The 20481-nt window shown below is 43.9% G+C and overlaps 1 protein-coding gene and 1 long non-coding RNA gene across 2 annotated transcripts in view; one reads left to right on the top strand and one right to left on the bottom strand.

Annotated features, from left to right (window-relative positions):
- Positions 1–20481, top strand: part of BicD (Microtubule-associated protein Bicaudal D) — a 39538-nt gene that overhangs the window by 15206 nt on the left and 3851 nt on the right. Inside the window, exons 5-10 of the mRNA XM_037415887.2 lie at positions 7484–7591; positions 8750–8850; positions 10401–10577; positions 11418–11603; positions 12258–12356; positions 16921–17056. Of these exons, the coding sequence (XP_037271784.2) occupies positions 7484–7591; positions 8750–8850; positions 10401–10577; positions 11418–11603; positions 12258–12356; positions 16921–17056 (807 nt within the window). The remainder of the gene's footprint in view (positions 1–7483; positions 7592–8749; positions 8851–10400; positions 10578–11417; positions 11604–12257; positions 12357–16920; positions 17057–20481) is intronic.
- On the bottom strand, positions 8689–10404 carry LOC142771787 (uncharacterized). Its single transcript, XR_012886156.1, has 2 exons — positions 9444–10404; positions 8689–8906 (listed from the first exon to the last, which is right to left on the bottom strand). It is a non-coding gene; the product is annotated as an uncharacterized LOC142771787 (long non-coding RNA).

The following is a 20481-nucleotide window of genomic DNA, read 5'->3' as shown; positions in this document are numbered from 1 at the left end:
GCTCTCTCTGGGGTTCCACATAAGCTCTCTGCTCCTTAGACATTCACAGAATTTCCCACAACACTATTGAAACTCTAAGGAAATCAATTGTTAGAAGAGTTGTTCTTTACAGGGGAATCGCATACTGCAGATGTTGCATGAGTCAGGGACATAGAGTGCAGAGGTGTGCTAGACTTGCGTATTTGTGTTCCTGCTTTTTTTGGGTTAAGCCTTCAACATTAAGGGCCTATTTGTGTGCCAGTAGCATCAACAGTACTAAACCGATCTTGGTGCTTTCATCTGGAATATGCAGCCTTTTGCTGTTACGCAAGCATTTAAATGAGTGGTACAAAGTCACTTATTTCTCTATGTTAAACTTTGACAGAGATAGCAATGTTTCGTTTCAGTTCATGCAGTAAGTTTCGATTAATGTCACAGATGCGAAAAAATGCCGTGATCAGAGTTGTATGCAGCTATGTGGTAACAAGATGTGTCATGTCGAGTGGTAATTTTTCTCGGCATCTCAATAATAACTTGCAGTGTCACAAGGAATAGGTTCCCTCTGTCCAACGTTAACATCAGGTACAGCCAGGGATTGGGTAAATTTCGCTGCTCGCCACTGGCTCGCTAAAAATGAAGAAGGGAACAAACAGCCCAAGAAGTGGTTATCTACACAAGTATGTGCCTCAGAAATTGGGCAAACCCTACTACTAGTCCCCACCGGTCTAATAAAACTGATGAATGCAACAGTTGGCCTTAGAAATGGCTGCGAAGTGACAGCGGGGAACTGAAGGCCTCGAGTTTGTTCAAGAGAATACCAGGGATTCAAGAAAGGTGGTGGCTGCTAGAAGACTGCGAAGCGACGGTAGCCCTATGTCAATAACAATGTGCGCATGAATCTTTGAGAGGTGCTGACGTTCGGTTTCTGTGCGCATCCGTCTATTGAGTTTGGAACAACGTGCCCATGAATCTTTGAGAGGTGCTGACGTTCGTTTTCGGTGTGAATCGGTCTATTGAGTTTGGACATTGGTGTCGTGTCTCAGACCGTCTGTTGTTAAACTCGAGCCTGTCTGCGCTGAGAATCAACATAATAGACAGCCTAGCATCACCTAGCTAAAGCTTGGCGACAACCTAGAAGCAACCAGATTACACTTAGGAATTGGCCACTTTCGCTGTCTGATAAATCGAGAAATCTTGGAGGCCTGAGGGAAACACTAAACTTGCTAGGATTTGTTTTGACCATCTGTGGCACCCTTATGCTGTAATGGAACCTCATAGATTCGTGGCATCCAGCTTGAGAGTCTTCGCTTAAACTATTATTTGCACAGCAAATAAAAAAAAAACCAAACTGCGTGGGGCGACTGGTTACCGAGACGAAATGCCACTATCATTCCTAGAAAGTGTTTGATGTTCTGTAGCAATAACGGAGTTTTCAATTTTTTTTTTCTGATGATCTTGGCAGCCGTTTTTCGCTCAGTCCAAAGAAATGTGCAGGCTGATTCAATGTCTGCGTGCCTGTGGTACTTTCTTTGAGTATAGTTAAGTGTAGTTCTATGATTTTGGTGCTTATTGTGCCGAATGGTGTGATCTCTTCGTCGTCAGTCACCGCTTGGGGAGCAATACCGTGACGAGCTTTGACTAGTTCAAGAATTGATTCGAGCGCAAACAGATGACACATAAGAAGAGAAGATGACCACACGAGTGCTCACCAACAACATTGTTTATTATAAAAAAACGTGGGACTACATATAAAAGCTCAGTAGACCACAGGTGTTGCACATCAAGTGAGAAAGATGACAAAGGCGTCTCTTAAATTGGGCTCCGTCAACCGAAACTCATTCACCTGCAAACATGCCAATGTTTGTCTTACACAATCTGTGCCTTTTTATTTTATGTTGAAAACCCTCCAAAAGCTTGCGTGCCATAGTGTCTCCGCTGTGGCCGAGCCCTGATTGACTCGTGGTAGCACGTTGCAACGCACATGCTATTTTGGTAGCGGCGCTTCATAACTCGCTTGCAATGTGCGATGAGCCAGATGAAGTAGCAATGGCACCTACCCATTGGTCTAGTAACAGCGGTGGACATCTATAGACCTTTTCACTGAAGGCTTGCTGGGCTGCTGTTAGCATGCGTGACCCCCCAAAAATGCAGGGCTAAGGCTGTGACGTCAGCTTTTTTTACTCCCGTGCAATAGCCCAGAAAGGAGGGGATCCTCTTTTGCGTAAAAAAGGTCTATTGATGGTAGACAGAAACGTTCAAGTAAGGCAGTTTTCTGCACCCTTTTGCTGTAGCAATGGTATACAGGGGGTCTGCACTAGTTGGGCCTTGTAGTGAAAATAAGTGAGTGGCAGAGAGGAATGTTACTGTTGCATGCATGTGCGACAGCTGGTCAGATGCATACAGTGATACACACGCTTATCTTTAATTGGACTCAGATTTCTCGTGAAGCGTTAGTTTACCATATGACAAATATGGAAATACTGTATTGTCGCGATCAGCATGCAGTTATTTTGAAAAAATTATATATGTGAGTTGCTCATTGTGTTTGGTAACTTGATGAAATGATTGATGTGGATAATAGAGGTTTTGCAAACTAAAAAAAAAAAAGCGTGATGACCACCACAGCACGGTATTATAACACTTATCTCTTAAATTGGTACTGCTAAAACACCCTAACAAAATCCTTGTTGCATAATTGCGTCGCACAGCCAGTAGCTTTCATTGAGCTGTGGCACGTGTTGTTGCTACATTGTATGGTCGATAGCAAACACATAAAAAGTTTTTAATGTCTCGCACTGTGCCCCAATCATTGTAGCAAGCTTTCACATAACTCGCGAGCAGACTGAACTACGTCAGCTACCAAACTTTGCGTAAAAGCCACATTACAGTAATGGTCAGTAGACAGCAATAGCCGGGTGTGACGTCTTGTGAAAACTGCGCAAGACTTGGGCTCTGTGTTAACGATTTGGCTCAGTGCAATATCAGTACCTGCTGCAATATATCTTGTGCTACACAAATGTCAAATGCACATCTTGTCTCTGCCGTTCCATATTTTTGCACAAGTTGTAAATGCAGGCATTGTAGTGAGCAGAGTATAAATCACGTCATTGATTGCTGCTTTGAAAGTAGTCGTGCTTTGGCTGTTTTGTTGAAAGAGCTGCAGTATTTTTTTATTATTTTGTCCAAGCATAATTGCGAGAGCAGTGTTGTTTAAAGAGGTAGCACACAGCCTCATCGGCATAGCTCCACTTTGCCGAGAAATGCGCAGTTATTTTGTCAAGCAGGGTAATTATTTTACCATATTTGTACTTGTTTTCTTCACCTGACCAGCTGGGCATTTTTACATGAATGTGCCATTTGCCACTTTTTAGATAGCCTTTTTTATCATGTACAAGGCTTTGCTCATAGTTTGGCAGCATTTTTAAGTCATTGTAATAAACAATTTTTTTTTGCATGATGGAATAAAAACGACATTCGTTTTCATTGCATGTTTCATGTCATCGTTACTTTGCTGTTGCGGGCCTTTCAAGCGGGCAGATTGCCAGCTAGTCATGCCCACGGCAGCTTTAAGCTTAACAGTTTTTTTGTTACAGTGAAAGCTGTTATGTGATCACAACACGGTCCACGTGCGCGCCGTAGCTGTCCGCCACCGCCGGTGTCCGTAACCACTGCCGCCCGAAATAGTAAAAAAGAACTCGGTAAACAAAAAGCATCAAGGACACTATGGGCTTCGAACCCAGCTCCCCTGCGGGCCAGCACAGTATTCTACTACTGAGCCACACTGGTGCTTTGAACTCCCTTGCAGTCTGGCCTTAGGCAGGCTTCATGTCGGGAAAGGAATCACATTAATAAGAGTAATAAAGCATTTTAGAACAGCAAAAGAACTATCAGGTGTGGGTCGTCAAATGCTCCAACCATTTACAAAAGCTCAATCTTGTTCACATATTAAATGTGGCGCGTACCCACTGTTGGGGATTGTGAGGATTACAAAAGCTTCTGCCATGTTTCTTCATCGTTGTCAAGCACAGCACAAAAAAAAAATTGTACAAGGTTCCTTGTAAGTGTGCAGCAGGTACCACGCTTTTCCGAAGAATGACGAAGTATGGCAAAGTGAATGCCTGTGTACTACACAGTGATTAATTGCATAGTCGATACTCTGCAAGTGTGCGTGATAGTTACCTAACGAGTGTTTAAAAAAGGCTCTAAAAGGCCACTCTTCCAGCTTTCGCCATGACAGTGCTGCACATTCTGCGCAAGCCTGGCATTTTTTGTTTTGTTTTTGTGTGCCGGGAGGTTCATGTCGTGCTTTTAGTTACATGATGGGGATTTATTGATGCCCTTTGAGGGTGCATCATTGCTTTTACATGAATTTGGAGGAAAAAATTGACAGGTGACCAGTTATATCATCCACGTCACTGATGTCATTAACGACACAGAAATGGTATTCTGCACACTATGGTGTGCTTACAGTAGAAGCACACGAAAGACTCGCTATGCAGTGCTGTTGTCTAGCATCTGTGTATTCTCTCTCTCGCCTAAGTTCTCGCAGTTACAAATAAAAGTTAAATTGTTTTATCTGCATGCTTTTCTGGTTGTCTCGGTTGGAATTTGTAATACCGATTGTATACTATGTGAACAATCTTTGCGCTTCTACTAGACAACATGTAAAACACAGGGTGCAGTTGCCGTCGGTCTCGTTATAAATTAAACCCTTCTCGCGTTGCAGCTGTGTGTCTCAGCTGCTAGAAATTATAATTTCTGATTGTAATGTTAGCATACTTTCTTTTATTTAGAGCATCCCAGTGATAGCTGTTGTTGCAAGCGTTACTTTTACCTAGCCTGTTCACGCAGCATATCCAATCATTGGCACGCTGGTGCTTTCTTTGCGTCTGCATGCCCTTTTGCCTAGAATAGATTTGAGTGCAAAGGGACGACACACAAGAGGAGAGGACACCTATACGAGCGCTCCAAAATAAACAAACGTGCCCAACAAAGCATTTTATTAAGTTATCTTTCGTCTAGCGTGTTTTCTTCAGAAATCTGGCCCAAATAGAATCATGGGCTTCAGTGTAAACAGTTTTTTTCTGTGGTTGTTTTCGCTTCTTATGCTTCAATATTGATTTATTGTTAGCGTGGTACCTACTGAAATGAAGATATCCCAATAAATTGACAATTAAAGGGATTTTTTTTTTTTTTTGCTGTTGTCACAGTTTCTCGTGCTGCTGCACTATGCAATACCAACTTTGTTAATAGCGAATTGAGCAGCGGAGATATGTTCTGCATTCATGTTGCTTTGAAGGCGATGTCCTCTAAGGAGATGGACTGGACATTTTTATTTCTGGTTTCCGCTTCTGGTGGAATTGTATCTGAAAAGACAAGGTACACGTCAGCCGACAAATTTTGGACAGGCACGACATTGGAGCAAGTTTTTCTCGGAGCACTGAATTACCTTTTGCTAGGATAAAGCAGTTGCCATTTGTAATTGCTGACACACTGTCACATTTGAAAAAGTTCCATCCACGCGCAGTTGCATCTGGAACTGGCATGAGCACTGAACCCGCATATTTACATCTGCCAGCACCATTCTAATGCAGGGCTCTCAAACATGCGGTACATACATGCCTCTCTTCACCCCACATTTAAAAAAAAATCTTATTGATGAGTGTCTTCGTGAGCCACACAGACATTATTGGTCTACAGCAGTGTTATCGTGAGGTACCGCCTGTGATCACTCAGTGCTGAAACCTTGGCGTGAAACAAACACTACGTTTCAGAATCCAGGTACACTCATCCAGGTACACTCATTTTGGAGATCAGTATTGACATGCTGTAGGTTGCCAAATGTCCTTCAGAAATGATCCATATGTTAGTTACGAGAAAGGTTTTCTCTCAAATGTCAATGTTTGTCTACAATGTAAACATACCCCCCCAACCCACCCCCTTGCGTTTTGTCCTGCACCAAAACGACTCGTGTGAGACTGAAGTGCTCGACTGCGGCCCTCTGGCTGGAGTGAGTTTGAGACTCCTGATATAACGCATCACAAGGGAACAGTACCAAAGCTATTGAATGTTTGCTTGTAAGACTGGGAGCATATTTCACATGATCATTACTGTGGCTGAGTCTATAGTATTGGTAATACAAAGCTGAGGCTTCAAAGACCTTAGTTTTTAGGTTCTGTACTAGTGAAGTGTTTGTTAAAAAGAAAAAGAAAAAAAAAGGCTTACCTTGGAGCCAGTGTCCAGGGCTTATGATCGTGCCCCTGTCGGGTACTTCACGTTATCTCTGCTGGCACAATCTTGTGGACAAAACTGCAGGATGTTTTATCGGCCTCGGGCTGTGCTCTCGGCTCTTCAGTACTGCTTACTCGTTGCATATCTACTTGCAGGCTTATCTGGTATCACTGCTTCCAACTTCTGCTTTTCATTTTGTTGAAGGTCACTGGTTTTCTTGCGTAACATTCTGCTAATATTTCCCAAAAAGCATCGCAGTTTGGGCACAAAGACAAAGACATCACATACCAAGGGTACAGTTGATTGGCTGTTCTGTCACGTTCATATCCAAACATGATGATGGCAATTTGTGTCCATAGTACCCTTAAAGTAGGTGGACCTAAACTAAAGCATGCTTCACATTGCCCAGAAAGTTGCTTTTTGCTCCCACCCTTTGAAGCTAACGCACGATATGGACTAGGAATATATGTACGATGGTCGGAGCATAATTAGCATGACATCTGTTTATCACGTTCGGTATACTGATTGCCCCCTGATAGTTGCAATAAACAAAAGGATTGTGATATGTAAGGGAATAGAAATTTGAACGTTGTTGTATATTTTTCTTTTTCAACCAGCTGCAAATCATAGTCTGTACGAAAAGGTGACGTGGTAGGTCTGAATGGCTTACTTTATTTCTGTAATTATCTTTGCTCTATTTCACTTGTACTATAAAACTGTGGCAGTTGTTGCTTGGCTTGATTGGGAATCTACATTGGCTGGACTGGTAAATGTGAGCCAACAGCTAGTGGGTTGGATTATTGGTGAATAATTTAATTTTATCATTGCTACATGCAGGTAATCATTGCTGTGTGTACCCAAGGCGTGCCTTGTTCAGTGTATTTGTTATTACAAGTGTAACACTATAAATTTGAGGCTACTACGCTAAAGTGTCTCGAGTCCAAAGCCCAAAAGTGTATGTGTAAGATTCCACAAACACGAAGATCGAGGCAGTGCAGTCAGACCTCAATATGGCGGCGTCACTGTTGATACGTAGGAAATTAGTTGACATTCTGGACAGGCATCTTCAAGGCGGCAGAATCAGACAGCCAAGTTTAAGCTTGTTGGAAGTTTGAGTGTTCTTTGGAATATGCTATTATTCATTACACTTGGAGACGTGATTTTAAGGGTGTAAGGAGTCCTTTGATGGGGCGAAGCAATCAGAGTTTGAATGGAAGACTTGACTGTGCGTCAATGAAGCGAGCATGTTCTTTCCCTTGCGTACTCAATGCAGATGCCAATCCAGATGAGAACAACCGTGTTGAAGACGAGGATGGTGATTCGGGTGCACCAGTGCTTAAGCAAATTGAGGCAGACTTCATCAATCAGCCTATGGAGCAAAGTAAGTTTCATGCACACTGCGATATCTTCAATATTCATGCCAGATTCCTCATCGCGCTCCCTTTCTCGGGAATTGCTTTTGCTTATCACCTGCATTTAGAAGTTCTACACAAATAGAAACGACACCTTCTTATGCTGCCTTGGACAATTGCTGTTGCTGCTCAATACAAAGAAGGTCCTGATCCTGTGTTTATTGTGAAGTACTCCTGATCCTGTGTTTATTGTGAAGTACTGCTGACATTTCTATCTTCTTGCATGCCCTAATAGTGATCGCAAATGGTATAACGTGCAAAAATATGTTATGCCATAAAATTCAATTACGTTATGAAACAAATCTGCTTTTCACTGTGATACCATCTGCAGCTGCTTACTGTATTTATATATATATGTGGTGCAGCAGTATGTGGTGCAGCAGTTGTCGTTGCCCTGCGGAACCACCGCTACATCTTTTGTGTATTCAGCATGGTGTATGTGGATGTAGGAAAGCATACAAATATTCTTTTATCCATCGACTGCTTACAGATAAAACAATTGTGAATAAATTTGCTTATGAAGTTTTGCTTATTTGATGGGATGACATCGGCATATATCCATAAAAAAAGGTCAAATTATTTTTGAAGTTATAGCTTTCATACATTGCTAGACATGATGTAGATTGGGGAAAAAAATCTGGTATCTATCTAATATTCTGGGGCTACGAAGTTTGAAGTTGTTTTTATGTGTATCATTCATGATGCACATGAGCTGATGTCTTAATTTGGCCTTCATGGTGAGAATATGGCACACTTTTGAATCATGCTCATATTTGCAAGATCTCTCAGTTAGTCTGAAAGCCTGAAATGCTTATCATATTTGCCAAGTGTGCAGTCATAGGGGCGTTAAAAAAAGGGAGAGATACCCAAACTAGATGGATGCCAGCTTCATGTTCCCCTTTTGTGTTCTCAAATTGAGGGGATTCTCCTTGGGGCTGCTGTTTGTGGAACTTCTTATTGTCATGATAAGGTAGTGATGTACATTTATACATTTTTTAATGTAGCACTTGCAACATGCCATAATTGGTTGGATAGTTAATATCGGGTCACATACTGATGCAGCACGTGAAGCAAACTTTTTATTAATGATTATGCTTTGTTTTTTGTTTGTAATTGCTTGCAAACAGAGGGAGAAGGGTCCACAACCTGTCGGCCATCTACAGTTGGCGACCTCTTCAGTGAGCTGCACCTCACCGAGATCAGGAAGCTTGAGAAGCAGCTTGAACAGGTCGGTGAATCTCGAGTGCATGTTGTTCGGGCTGCTGCAGAGCTAGCTCCTGGCAACTGAGTAGAGCACAGGGTAGGTTTCAAGTGCTGTCATGCAAAGGCCATACACTGAAATCTTGATATAATCAACCTGGATGTAACAAAATGTTGGTTATAACAAAGTAAATAAAGAATAGTCTTGTAATGTATATAGTGTTAAAAATATACCTTTATAAGGAATTTTCGGATATAACAAGCCTATTTTTGTGTATGGTACAACATTACTGTGAAGTTTGAGTGTAATTGCTTGGCAGTTCACCCATGGTTTTTACCTGCTGTGGGGTCTACAAAATGGCGAGCTAACGCCACGTTGTTGGAGTGAACGGACACAGCAGAAGCGGTCGGTACAAATCAAACAACAACACACATTTATTTAACTAATTTAGACGACAATATCGTCCGCCGAACCGATACATCAATCGTTATCAACACGCTAGGACATCTGTACACAACATTACCATACACTCCATAACAAACACAATAACATGACAAACACACAATAACATGACAAACACAGTAACACACCCAAGGCGGCGGCGCCAATGCTTGACTTACCACGAGGGCCCCCGACGCGCAGCCCGCGGTGCCATCGATCGGGGACCCACGGGCAGAAGAGACTCACTCAACTCTCGCCCGCCACCAAGGTTTGCCTTTCGCCAGAAGTCACCGCCGGCGCTACCACTCTACCAACAATGATGATGATAGTGGTGATCACCACTCGTTAACACAATGCCACCTACCGCCTGGTGGTTGTAGTCCGAGATGCGGCTTTTAGGCGACACACCTGCACCATGCAGTGCAAACAACTTTACAGGGGGTGTCAGCATTCCCACACTACTATTGACTTAATTGCAATTGTGGTTAGTATAAATTGGGCAATTTAGTTATTTTTCACATCTGTTGTGTAGGGAGTACCTTGTCTTTAGCAAATTCAACATTTACTGTAGCCTATGAGAGTTTATTGATGGGTCACCTTCGGAGCAGAAAGCTGGCATATTGCGTGATTCCTGGTGCAGACAAGATTTTCTGCATCCACTGCGATAGTTGTGAGAGGTGTGGCAACGACTAAGCTCCCAGGGTTAGTTCTAGCAACATAAATACCTAAAAAAGTTGACTGGAGGGCTACACTGGGGTGAATTTAATGGTAACGCTGCACGTGAAATGCAAAGATACGGCATGCAAAACTGTACTAGTTGGTTGGTATTTGTGGTAAAAGCAGCACAAGATGGCAACATGAGATGAACAACGTAGGACAGGCGCTTACTGTATGCTTAATACTTACTGGACAAGTCCAGCAGTAAGTGCTGCAAGCTATGGGACATTTTAATTATCATTTTTTTTAACTGTGCCTGTTTGACTTAGCTGAAAGCTTGATTTGTACAATTGTGTATTTATCGCCTAAAGAGGTTGAGCTTTTACTGGATAAGTCCTCTCTATAATATACTGTCCCCTTCTAGTGTAAGCGTAAATGTTGCTGACGTTTTTTTTTTTTTTTTTTTGCGCATAATGCAGCTTGAGACTGAAAAAGGCCACTTATCTGGTATCTTGGAGGATGCACAGCAACAACTGGAGAAGCTGCGCTCAATACCCGGCGGAGACCAGAGGCTTGTCCTGGCAAGGCTGGTTGGACCAATTCGGGCGCTCATCGCCTTGCATGGCGAGGAAGTGGGCACTGACGGCGCTGAAAATGTTAGTTTGTGTCACGTCTACGGCATTTCACTCCAAGATAGAAAGGGTAGATTGTCGGCCCTATTGGTGTTGTTACATGTTCATGAAGGGAAATGTTGAGGACAGGACAGGGAGAACTCACAGAAGTGCTAACTTTCAATGATGATTTATTTGAAGCGAGATTACTGAATATATATATGGTGCATATATTCAGTGGTCCGGCCTTCAATAAATCATTGCCCACAGCGCTTGTGTATATCATCTTTCTGTACTCTCCTCGTCAATTCAGTGGCGCACTTAACTTCATGAGCAAAATAGGCCTTTATTTAATTTAATTTAACACCTTAATGACCCCATCTGGGATAATATTTAAAGGGGGGGGGGGGGATCAGCCTGGTTATACAATAAAGAAAGCAGAAATTACTGCGAGATATTTGTGTGCACAGGGCCCGGAAATTCGGAACGACTTCTTATGGCGCGGCATTGGGGGCGTCTCAGGCAGGCTGAGGGAAGAACGAGGCTTGAAATGTCAACAGTTCAATATTCGTGGACGGGTAACTTGCAGTTGACAGCTAGTGCATCGTGATGTGAAGGAAGATGATGACATGATGTAACTTGGCGAGCTTAGCATGCTGTATAGGAATTGTAAAAAGGAAGGTGTGGCTGCACGATGACGAAATGGTAAGGTTTACAAGTTACCTTTCGCCTTTGAAAGAGAAAGGCCAATGTCATTCTGTTTGCATAACTTACATATTGCGGATAACTTGTATCTGCACCAAGAACAAGATAATTGTGCAGGAACTCATCTGAGGCACAGTGTGCTTATTAAGCATCGTGTTACCTCTACATGTGTTTGTCCAGGGTGCGGACGATGTGACCAGGCTGCAGAAGCTCCTGGACAAGCACGAACAGCGCTACCGTAAGGCCCTTCAGCAGATCGCCCAGCTTCAAGCCGAGCTGGATGGCATGACGGATGGTGTCGACGGGGAAGCAGACACAGTCATGAGCGGAAAGCTGCGTGACGAGATTGCCAACCTGAAGAACAAGGTTTGTTGTGAGCTCGTGCTGTTACGAGGCTGTTAATTGATGTCACATTTGAGGGCAGTGCACAGGCTGCGACACATTACTCCCACCATGTAGATAGCCTAGCAAGCATTGCGCTTATCAAGGAATTAGGCGTGCACAGTGCTCATGCTCAGAGTAAACCTCACACTTCTTTTTCCAGGCTTGAGACAAGCGCTGAGATTGCATGTCAGTGTCAATGGAGGTGGTATAGTACACTCAAACCTCGATATTCTAAAACTGGATTTAATGAAATATTCGTTATAAGGAAGTAAATGTGTAATATAGCATTAGTAATATATATTTATAACAAATTTTCGGATATAACAAACATATTTGTGCGAAATGCAACTTCTTTACAATGAGGTTTGAGTGTAGTGCCAGCTCTAGGTGCATGGCATTGGTCCCAGCTTCGATTTCCAGAACAATGGAAGCTCTGCTACTTTTGTAGAGCTCTGGGCTTTTCATTTGAGCAGGTTGCGTGCGTTAGCTATAGCTTCGCGCTACCCGTGATTGTATGACATTTTTTCATTCAACACAGGTGAATTTGGTTCACATTTTTTGGTTACAGAGTGCATTGGAAGCATCTGTTACCGTGCCATTTGTATGAACGAGGCACACTTTGTGGCTCCTGTGCAGGTTCACGACTATGAACAGATAATGGCGGAAATAAAGGAGGACCTGAGTGTCGTCAGCGAGTTCACAGACGAAACGCGCAACAGGCTGGGCGCTGCACAGGTAAGTTTTCATCACATTGAGGAAGGCCTGGTTTGAGTCTAACACACTATCGAACGTATAAACATGTTATGCGCCAACTCACCGGTGGGAAATAAAATCAGAATTATTTGTCATGAAGTATTACTGTAGAAACATGAGAGAAGATTTAGTGAGAGGTTGACGGCACAAAATTTTCACTTTTGCTAAATTAGTTATGAGTGATTAAGGACTACTACTATTAAGGTACTTCTGGCTAAGCATCAGATCTGTTAGGCATCTATTTTTCCTCTAGATATGTAGTTCGAAGTAGCAACTAAACAGGCCAGTTGTTTACCTGGTTGTTAGCAGAGGTGTATATCCCAGTAAGTCCCCTCTAAGAAAAGGCACGTTGCGAGTATCTCGGTGTGATGGTGTGATCCACAATGCTATTGGCTATGTCTTTTTTTTTTCTTTCATCGCAAACCTTTCATGGCATACCCACGCGTACTTCAGTCACAAGCTGTTTTTGCGGAAAAATTCTCAATTAGTGTTTCGAACTTATCTTTTCCATCATACAGAAAACCCTCGTTATGACGGAAGTCAGTGGGACGGCAAGAAAATTTGATATAAGCGGTAATTTGATATACGTGACTTCCCTGTAAAAGCTCAGCAAATGCAGCTAAATCAGCTATGACAACCTCGCATATGTGGTACAGTAAAAGCGCGTTAATTCGAGCCGCAAGGGGAAGCCGCCTCAGTTCAAACTAACGAAAGTGAAGAACAACAATAGTACACTGCGAGTAGGGCATAACAATTTATTTTTTGAAAAATCTGTAATCGCGGTCTGCCTTCTTTTCTTGAAGGCGACAGCCAGCACTTTTTGCTCTAACGATTGAATTTGGCGGAAGGCCTGTTCTCCGCCTTCTTTAACACTTAAGAAAAGACGGGCGGCATTCAATCTGGCCATTACTTCCGCAGCAGAGGGCCACACTGGTGCTTCGTCTTTCAACTCATCATCGTCACTGGCAGCGACAGGTTCTGCATTACTCACCTGACATATTATGTCGCTATCCATGAGTGCACCACACACCACTGCACTTCAGTGCACTTGCGAACGCATTTCCTTTATCCAAATGAGAAGCGCTTTCACGAGGTCAAGATACTTTGCGGGCCGCAACCTCCTCCTTTCGTTCGCAACTTCTGCCTCTAAGGCGTCTTCAATAGTCCTCATATTTTTTGTAGAAGTAGATAGCGTCATTTTTGGTATCCCATGCTTTTTCACGATATCTTGCTTAGGCAAGAGTCCGGCGTCCACTTCCCGCAGGATATCTGCTTTCTCCCGAAGTGTTTTGGCATGGTATTTGCCGCGGGAACACGCCATCAAGTCGGAGCAGCAGAATTGGGACAGACAGGAAGCTACTACCCGCGCTACCGCAACAAACGTTAGCCGAGGCCTAACACCAGCACAAAGAATTCCGACAGTCGGAAGCTACTCCCAGCACCAACAACCGAGGCGTACGAGGCACGCCCGAGACAGAGACTGTAGAGAAAGCTGGGCGAAGCTACGACGCACCCGTGTGTTAGTCATGCCACCTGTCGTCTAACAGCGACAACTACGCAGGATTTTCAAAGGCTCCGAGATAGGCGCTTAAAAAAAAAAAAAAACCTTGGAGGTTATCGAGAGTAGGCAGCCGCCCAGAGAGAGAGATTGTGGGGGGAGGAGGGTGAAGAGTAAGTGGCGCTATTTTCTGCACGCTTGCCTTCTTGCCAGTTTCTCCGTTTTTCTCTCCGCTCCTTGTCCAAGCCGCCTCATAACTCGGCAGCCGCCGTATCGAGTGACTAGCCAAGCCGCCGGCGCGGTGGCGCATAGTTCGAATTGTCCGCGGTAGAACCTACTCGCGTTTGAATTAACGGGCTTTTTTATTCATAGACTTGTAGGAGCTTGGCCTTATAGTTCGAATTATTCATAAATTCTAATTATTGAAGTTAAAATTAACGAGCTTTCACTGTATTCAGCGAAACAAACCGTTAATATTCATTCACGCACAACAAAGTCAGTTAGCTGACTTTGTTGGCAAATTATGAGGTCGTGGTTGCCACCTGCACACTCCACTCTATTTGGCAACAGACGAAGGCTCTCCTGCGATTGTGCCGCTGTTAGTATTTCGCGAGGCCAAGGCTCGTCTAGTGGTTCATCTTCCTCATCGGGGTTGCAAGTCCACTGTTTTGGCTGGCTAGCCAACCAGGACTTTGCCACCTTCCCCAGTATCAGCAAAGAAAGCTTGTTCCCGTTGCGTTAGCACCGAATAGCATTGTAACGCGTTCTTTGCTTTGTTTACATCCTGATGAGGTTCCGCCCGGTGTCGTGTACGTGTGCTTCGGCAATAATTTATGAAATAATGCTAGCTCGTCCAAATTGTAAATGTCTCGATCTTTATACTGCTGAAGTAGGGTACTCAGTCGATGCTTGAGCAATTTGTCCACGGCTGCACTTTCACTAATGAATGATTTTGAAGACGCGTTATGCCATCTCTTGAAATGTTCAAGCCAGTCATTGCTTTACTTAAAACCTTGCTTGACGTTTAGGGCAGCTAGAGCTTTGGCTTTTGCAGTCGATGCAGGCCAATTTACAGGGAGGGTTGCACTTCAAGCATTTTTCAGCCATTCGAGAAGTGTTCTTTCTACTTGAGGGTACATATAATCACAGTTGTGAGTTCATTTGGCTGTGAAACTCCTCTCGAGTCTGCTCAGTATGGCATACTTATTTCCCAGAGCAGTATATATTGTTGACGCCAGTAATCTGAATTGTCTCGCGATTTAGATTTGTGCAGGCCTCTTTTTTTCTACCTCACGTCTCAGTTGAACTTTCCGCTCCAATGTCGGACACTTCCGTGCGGGCACCGGTGGTGCCATTTTCGCTTGACGGTCACTAAACGCACACGATGCGCACACAAAACTTGTGGGCTCACGCAGACCCCGCACAACACACGTCTTCCAAACACAGATAGAAAAAACCGAGGGGTCAGGCAGCGTGCCAAGGCTCCCTATTGGTCACATGACGCCACTGCTGTAGCAGCGAATAGCGGTAAGTAGCCGGCTTGTTAGTGAGTGCCTCCGTACCAGAGTAAGGTGCGGAGGGGGAGGGTAAATTTCGTGCTGTGGAAGCTCTCACGCCATCTGCACCAGTCTGCACTGGTGCGCAAAGCCTGGGGACGCTAGCACGAAGATTGCTCGTGCAGCGCAGATAAGGCCGCTCAACGCGGTACGTGGATGAAAAAGGAGCAGGCGCTTTGGCGGCCGGGGTCGTTCGCTCGCGACGCCGTAGATACAGATCCGCAGCTTGTTACTTCACTTTAAGAAGAGCAAGCTATCGACATCTTCGAGTAATTTGGTCTAAAATACACATATTACAGCGAAAGCTGTTATGAGATCACAACTCGGGACTCACGCAGCGCGGTAGCTCTTCACCGCCACTGCCGTTGTCCGTAACCACATTGCGCGAAATTAAAAAAAAAAAGCTTAGTACCAGTGACAGTGGGGCTCGAACCCGGGTCAGCTAGGTGCCAGTCCAGTATCCTACCACTGATTTATACCGGTGCTTGTGACTTGTTGGCAAACTTGCCTTAGGCAGGCTTGATGTCATAAATGCAATCATGTTAATAAGACTTATAAAGCATTTAAAAACAGCAGTTATCACACAATGTGAATAGCGCAATGAGTGGGTCGTCTAATGCTCCAACCATTACATTGATTGATATGTGGGTTTAACGTCCCAAAACCACTTTATGATTATGAGAGACGCCGTAGTGGAGGGCTCCGGAAATTTGGACCACCTGGGGTTCTTTAACGTGCACCTAAATCTGAGCACACGGGCCTACAACATTTCCGCCTCTATCGGAAACGCAGCCGCCGCAGCCGGGATTTGAACCCGCGACCTGCGGGTCAGCAGCCGAGTACCTTAGCCACCAGACTACCATGGCGGGGCATCCAACCATTACAAAACCTTGTTTTTGTTCAGTTATTAACTGTGGTGCATACCCACTTTAGGCATAATTCCTCATCGTCGTCGGCCACTGCATGAACAATTGGCACGAAATTCCCCGCAATAGTTTAGCGGATACCAGACTTCTCAGAAGAATGACGAAAAATAGCATAGTGAATATGCCGGCCTACTACCCGTAAAGTTTTTGTTATTAATTAGTATTAAAATTTATTATTAGTGGGTATCAAGCAAGTGTGCTTGCAGTAGTTACCCAATGAGTGTTTAGAAAAGGCTCTGAAAGGCCGCTCTTCTAGCTTTCACTGTGACTGTGCTGCGCCTTCCGCGCAGGCCTGACGTTTTTTGGGGGTCGGGACTGCGTGACTCTTCGACAAAAGTGATAATTCAAAGAAAGTGACTTTGTTGTAAGGAGTGTTTACTGTATGTAGTTTGCAAATAGTTTGAGAAATTGCTTTTTGTGAGGGCCAAAGTCGTGTAGTAGCTTAGACTTTAGCACAAATTCCTTGCGTATCTGCTAGTACTACTGAATTCTTTTAACATCTTTAGAGTGGCTTTTGGAGTTGTATCCAGGCAAGAAGTGCCACATGTTCTTCACTCTGTCCACAGGAAGAACTCCTGGCAGTTTCTGAGGACCTAGCGCAGCTGTATCACCACGTGTGCACTGTGAACGGCGAGACGCCGAGTCGTGTTGTTCTAGATCATGCAAAAGGCTCTCGGCCTGGAGAGGAATCGGAAAGCCCTGGTGAGTTGTTTGCTAAAGGGTACAAAATGTGTCCTTTGTGTTTAAGTAAGTGGTACAGAGAGATAAAAGGGCCCTTCAACACTTTTCCAAGAGATCGTTTAATGGCCTCACTATCTGAGTTCACTGCCTTACAAATTGACTACCTAAACTTTTTTTAAGACTATCATGTACAGTGGAACATCGATTATACGTCTCTGGTTTAGAGATGACCCGCATTTTGCGACGAATTGGTTTGTTTTCGGCAAAATCTTCATAGAAGTAATGTACTAAAAACATGGTTATAGTAACACCTCGCTAACTTCAAGTTGTAAAAACCAAAGAAAATTTCGAGATAAGTGGATTTTCGAGATGATCGAAGTTGCGCAAATTGCTGGGAAAAACCTAGCGCTTTTTAGCAAAGCCACCACTACTTATCGGCTCTTCAGGAGCAGGTTCAAATGTTTCTTCTAGTGAAAGTTTAAAAGAAAAAAAAAAATATCACACATCAGACCTTAACCAGCTGGATTTTGTAGCACTGCCATTTTATTTGGCAGTGGAAAACTCCCTAATGCTCGTATGCTTTGCGGTCGTGCTCGGGCCTAGGAAGGAGTCTTCCAGCTCCTTCACGCATTGCATCAGACGATCTTCCCCACTGCTGCACTCAACCTCATTTCGAAGCAAACGCAGCAAATTTCTTGCTTCTGCAGATGTCAGCACCTCTCGAGGTGGTTCGTCATCGGCGTCGTCTCCGCTGCCCCCTACGTTTGTGGCCGTTTGAACATTTTCAGCGTCCGTCATTTCTGCGGTCACTGGCACACCAGCTTCCGCTGGCTGGAGAAGCTCTGCTGATATCCACCAATCATTTTCTGCTTGTTCTTTAGCACCGTCACAAGCGTAGTCAAAGGGATGCCAAACTCCTGCGCGATGGTTCATTTCGTTCGGCCTCCTTTCTCCACTTCCTTAATTAGGGCAGCCTTATTTTCTAGGGTTAGCGGCTTGCACTGCTTTTGTGACGCCATGCTTGCCACACTAATGCTAAATCGCAGCTCCTCAAAGTCACCGTTAAATCCGTACCACGTGGGTATCACAGATTAGACTGCACGGAAATCACACCTTAGAGAAAACAACGAGCACTGCCAAACGAACGAGATAGACGACGCGACTACGCAAAGCGTGGGGCAAAGAGCGATTCCTGCTGCGTGGGAATCACATGACGTGCGGCCTGGTTGCTTGACAAAGTTGATATGCCGCTAGGCTCAGACTACACGTTTGCAGAAAGTATTGACGTAGCGGCAGGCGCGGCTAAGTACGAAATAAAAAGTAAAAATTTGATAAATTTTAGGCGTAGCAGCATCGCGCGAATTTTGTGTAATGGACCAATGGTGGAATTTTCGTTCCACTCTCACTCAAGATTTCGAGATATCCACAAACGGATCCAGAAATGATTTGAGATAAAGGGGGGGAAAAATACATGGGACGTAACGGAGAAGGTTTGGTGCCACGGAAAATTTCGACTTAGTCAATTTTTCGAGATATGCGCGTTCGAGTTAACGAGGTATTATTGTATACAACTTTGTTTTACGATGACTTTCAGGTTTCGTTCGAAAGAAAAAACTACTTTTACTCAAATTGAACGTTGTCCAAATATACACGAGGGCGAAATATGAACTTGGGTTTCCCTACATTGACAATTTATTCTAGTGGAAGTTCATGGGCTTCTACATGTGCCTTCATCGCGTGCATACGTATTCGGGACCATTACATCATCAAGCTCTACCAACGCAGAGTAGCTTCAGCTGGCTGAAAAGCTGATATTTTCACGTTTTTGGTCTGGGAACTTTCGACATACAGCTGATATCCTGCTTTTGTCGCACTCGCTGTCACAGGTTTGCACAAGCACAAGGGCGCAACAAAGCTGTTTCCACCATGCAAAATTACTTTCATTCAGCTTCGTCGTTCAGAATAAAAGTAGGACATCAATAATTGCACTTCACAAGCCCGCAAATTACAACGCGCACAACTTAGTTGAGCTTGAAGGCATTCTACGCAAACTCGTGGTCCGTCGCCACATGTGACAGTGATGACACTGTGTCTGACTGTTCCGACAGGAGGCTGTTGGTAACATGGTTTCGGTTTTTTGTTTTCGTGTGCGAGCAATTTTTTGGACTTTGTTATCGGCAGAAAGATGCACGTTGGATTCTATGTTTTTAACATTGAGAATAAAGATTCGATCACACTTCTCCTCCAATTTAAAGGGATACTGAAGGCAACTAATTAGTCGATGTTGATTATAGAAATAGCGGTCCAGAAACCTCATAGTGTTACTTTTGTGCCAAGGAAGTGCTTATTTTAAGATGAAATCATGTTTTAGTGGTCCGCATAAGGTTAGTACACTTAAAGTTACCGCCTCAAGCAGAACATCGCGCGTCACTGTTGCTAAGCACAACGTTGGCCGGCTTTACTGCGCAGCCGCCGACACCAGTAGCAGCAGAACGAAAGCAGCGGGAGCCACAGCAGCAATAACGACCCTTGAACAATTCCCTGCCATTGGTTCTGATAAGATGGCAGACTTGCTTGGTTCAACTGGGTCCCGCTAGATGGCACGACCGGTCCTGTTTAACCAGGCGAAAATTGAACTTTTTAACTACTCACGCCATTCCCCATTGTAATGTCCCGTGGTTCTTTTTTTCATGAATCAAGCAGAAACGAACAGCGGCATTTTATACATCTCTTATGCACGGAAGGTTCTTTATTTACTGCAGCTAGTTCAATTACTAGTAATCAATTGTAGGCGGTTCATCTGACGTCATTGGGATCATATTGAGAATGTCCTACTGCGGTGCTTGTATGTTTGTGCATTTACCTTAATTTCTCAGTAAGTAGGGCACTGCTGTTGATAATACTGTCTTTTAGATGTTGTCATACATTGAGATTTCACTCTCATGTAAATTGTTGTTTGACTTTAGTGCCCTTTAAGTTCTACTGCCATCAGCTTTCACTGGCACAAATAATTTATTCTATCATCCCTGCAGAGACACAAGGCCGTGCCGTGGGCATATTCAGGCAGTCTGTACTTGTTTTTTTGGGCAAGGCTGAGTGTCTCTACCTATGATCTTAGTTTTTCTATTCTATGATCCGGCGGTTTTTCATGGTTTCCTGAAAGTCGTATAATCAAGGTTTCACTCTACGAGCAGAGTGATAGGAATCAGTCACAAGCTTCAAGTGCTTTCTCATTTTTTATCCCAGCTGCCGTGCACGCCATGTTTTTGAGTGCTTTCTTCTTGCCTTTCAATGTCATCGCAAGCTCACTGGTGTGATTCATACTGTGTATAGCACCATAAAGTGCTATGAGGGCATTGTGCGGCAAATCATGATGACCGCACTAATTATGCAGCTCGTGATATTTAAATCAGCCAATGTTCTCAAGCTGATTATAATGCCTTGAG

The sequence above is a fragment of the Rhipicephalus microplus genome, chromosome 9 (assembly GCF_043290135.1).
Source record: "Rhipicephalus microplus isolate Deutch F79 chromosome 9, USDA_Rmic, whole genome shotgun sequence".
Classification (NCBI taxonomy): Eukaryota; Metazoa; Arthropoda; class Arachnida; order Ixodida; family Ixodidae; genus Rhipicephalus; species Rhipicephalus microplus.
The sequence above is the reverse complement of the archived record's forward strand: the minus strand, read 5'-3'. Positions and strand labels throughout refer to the sequence as shown.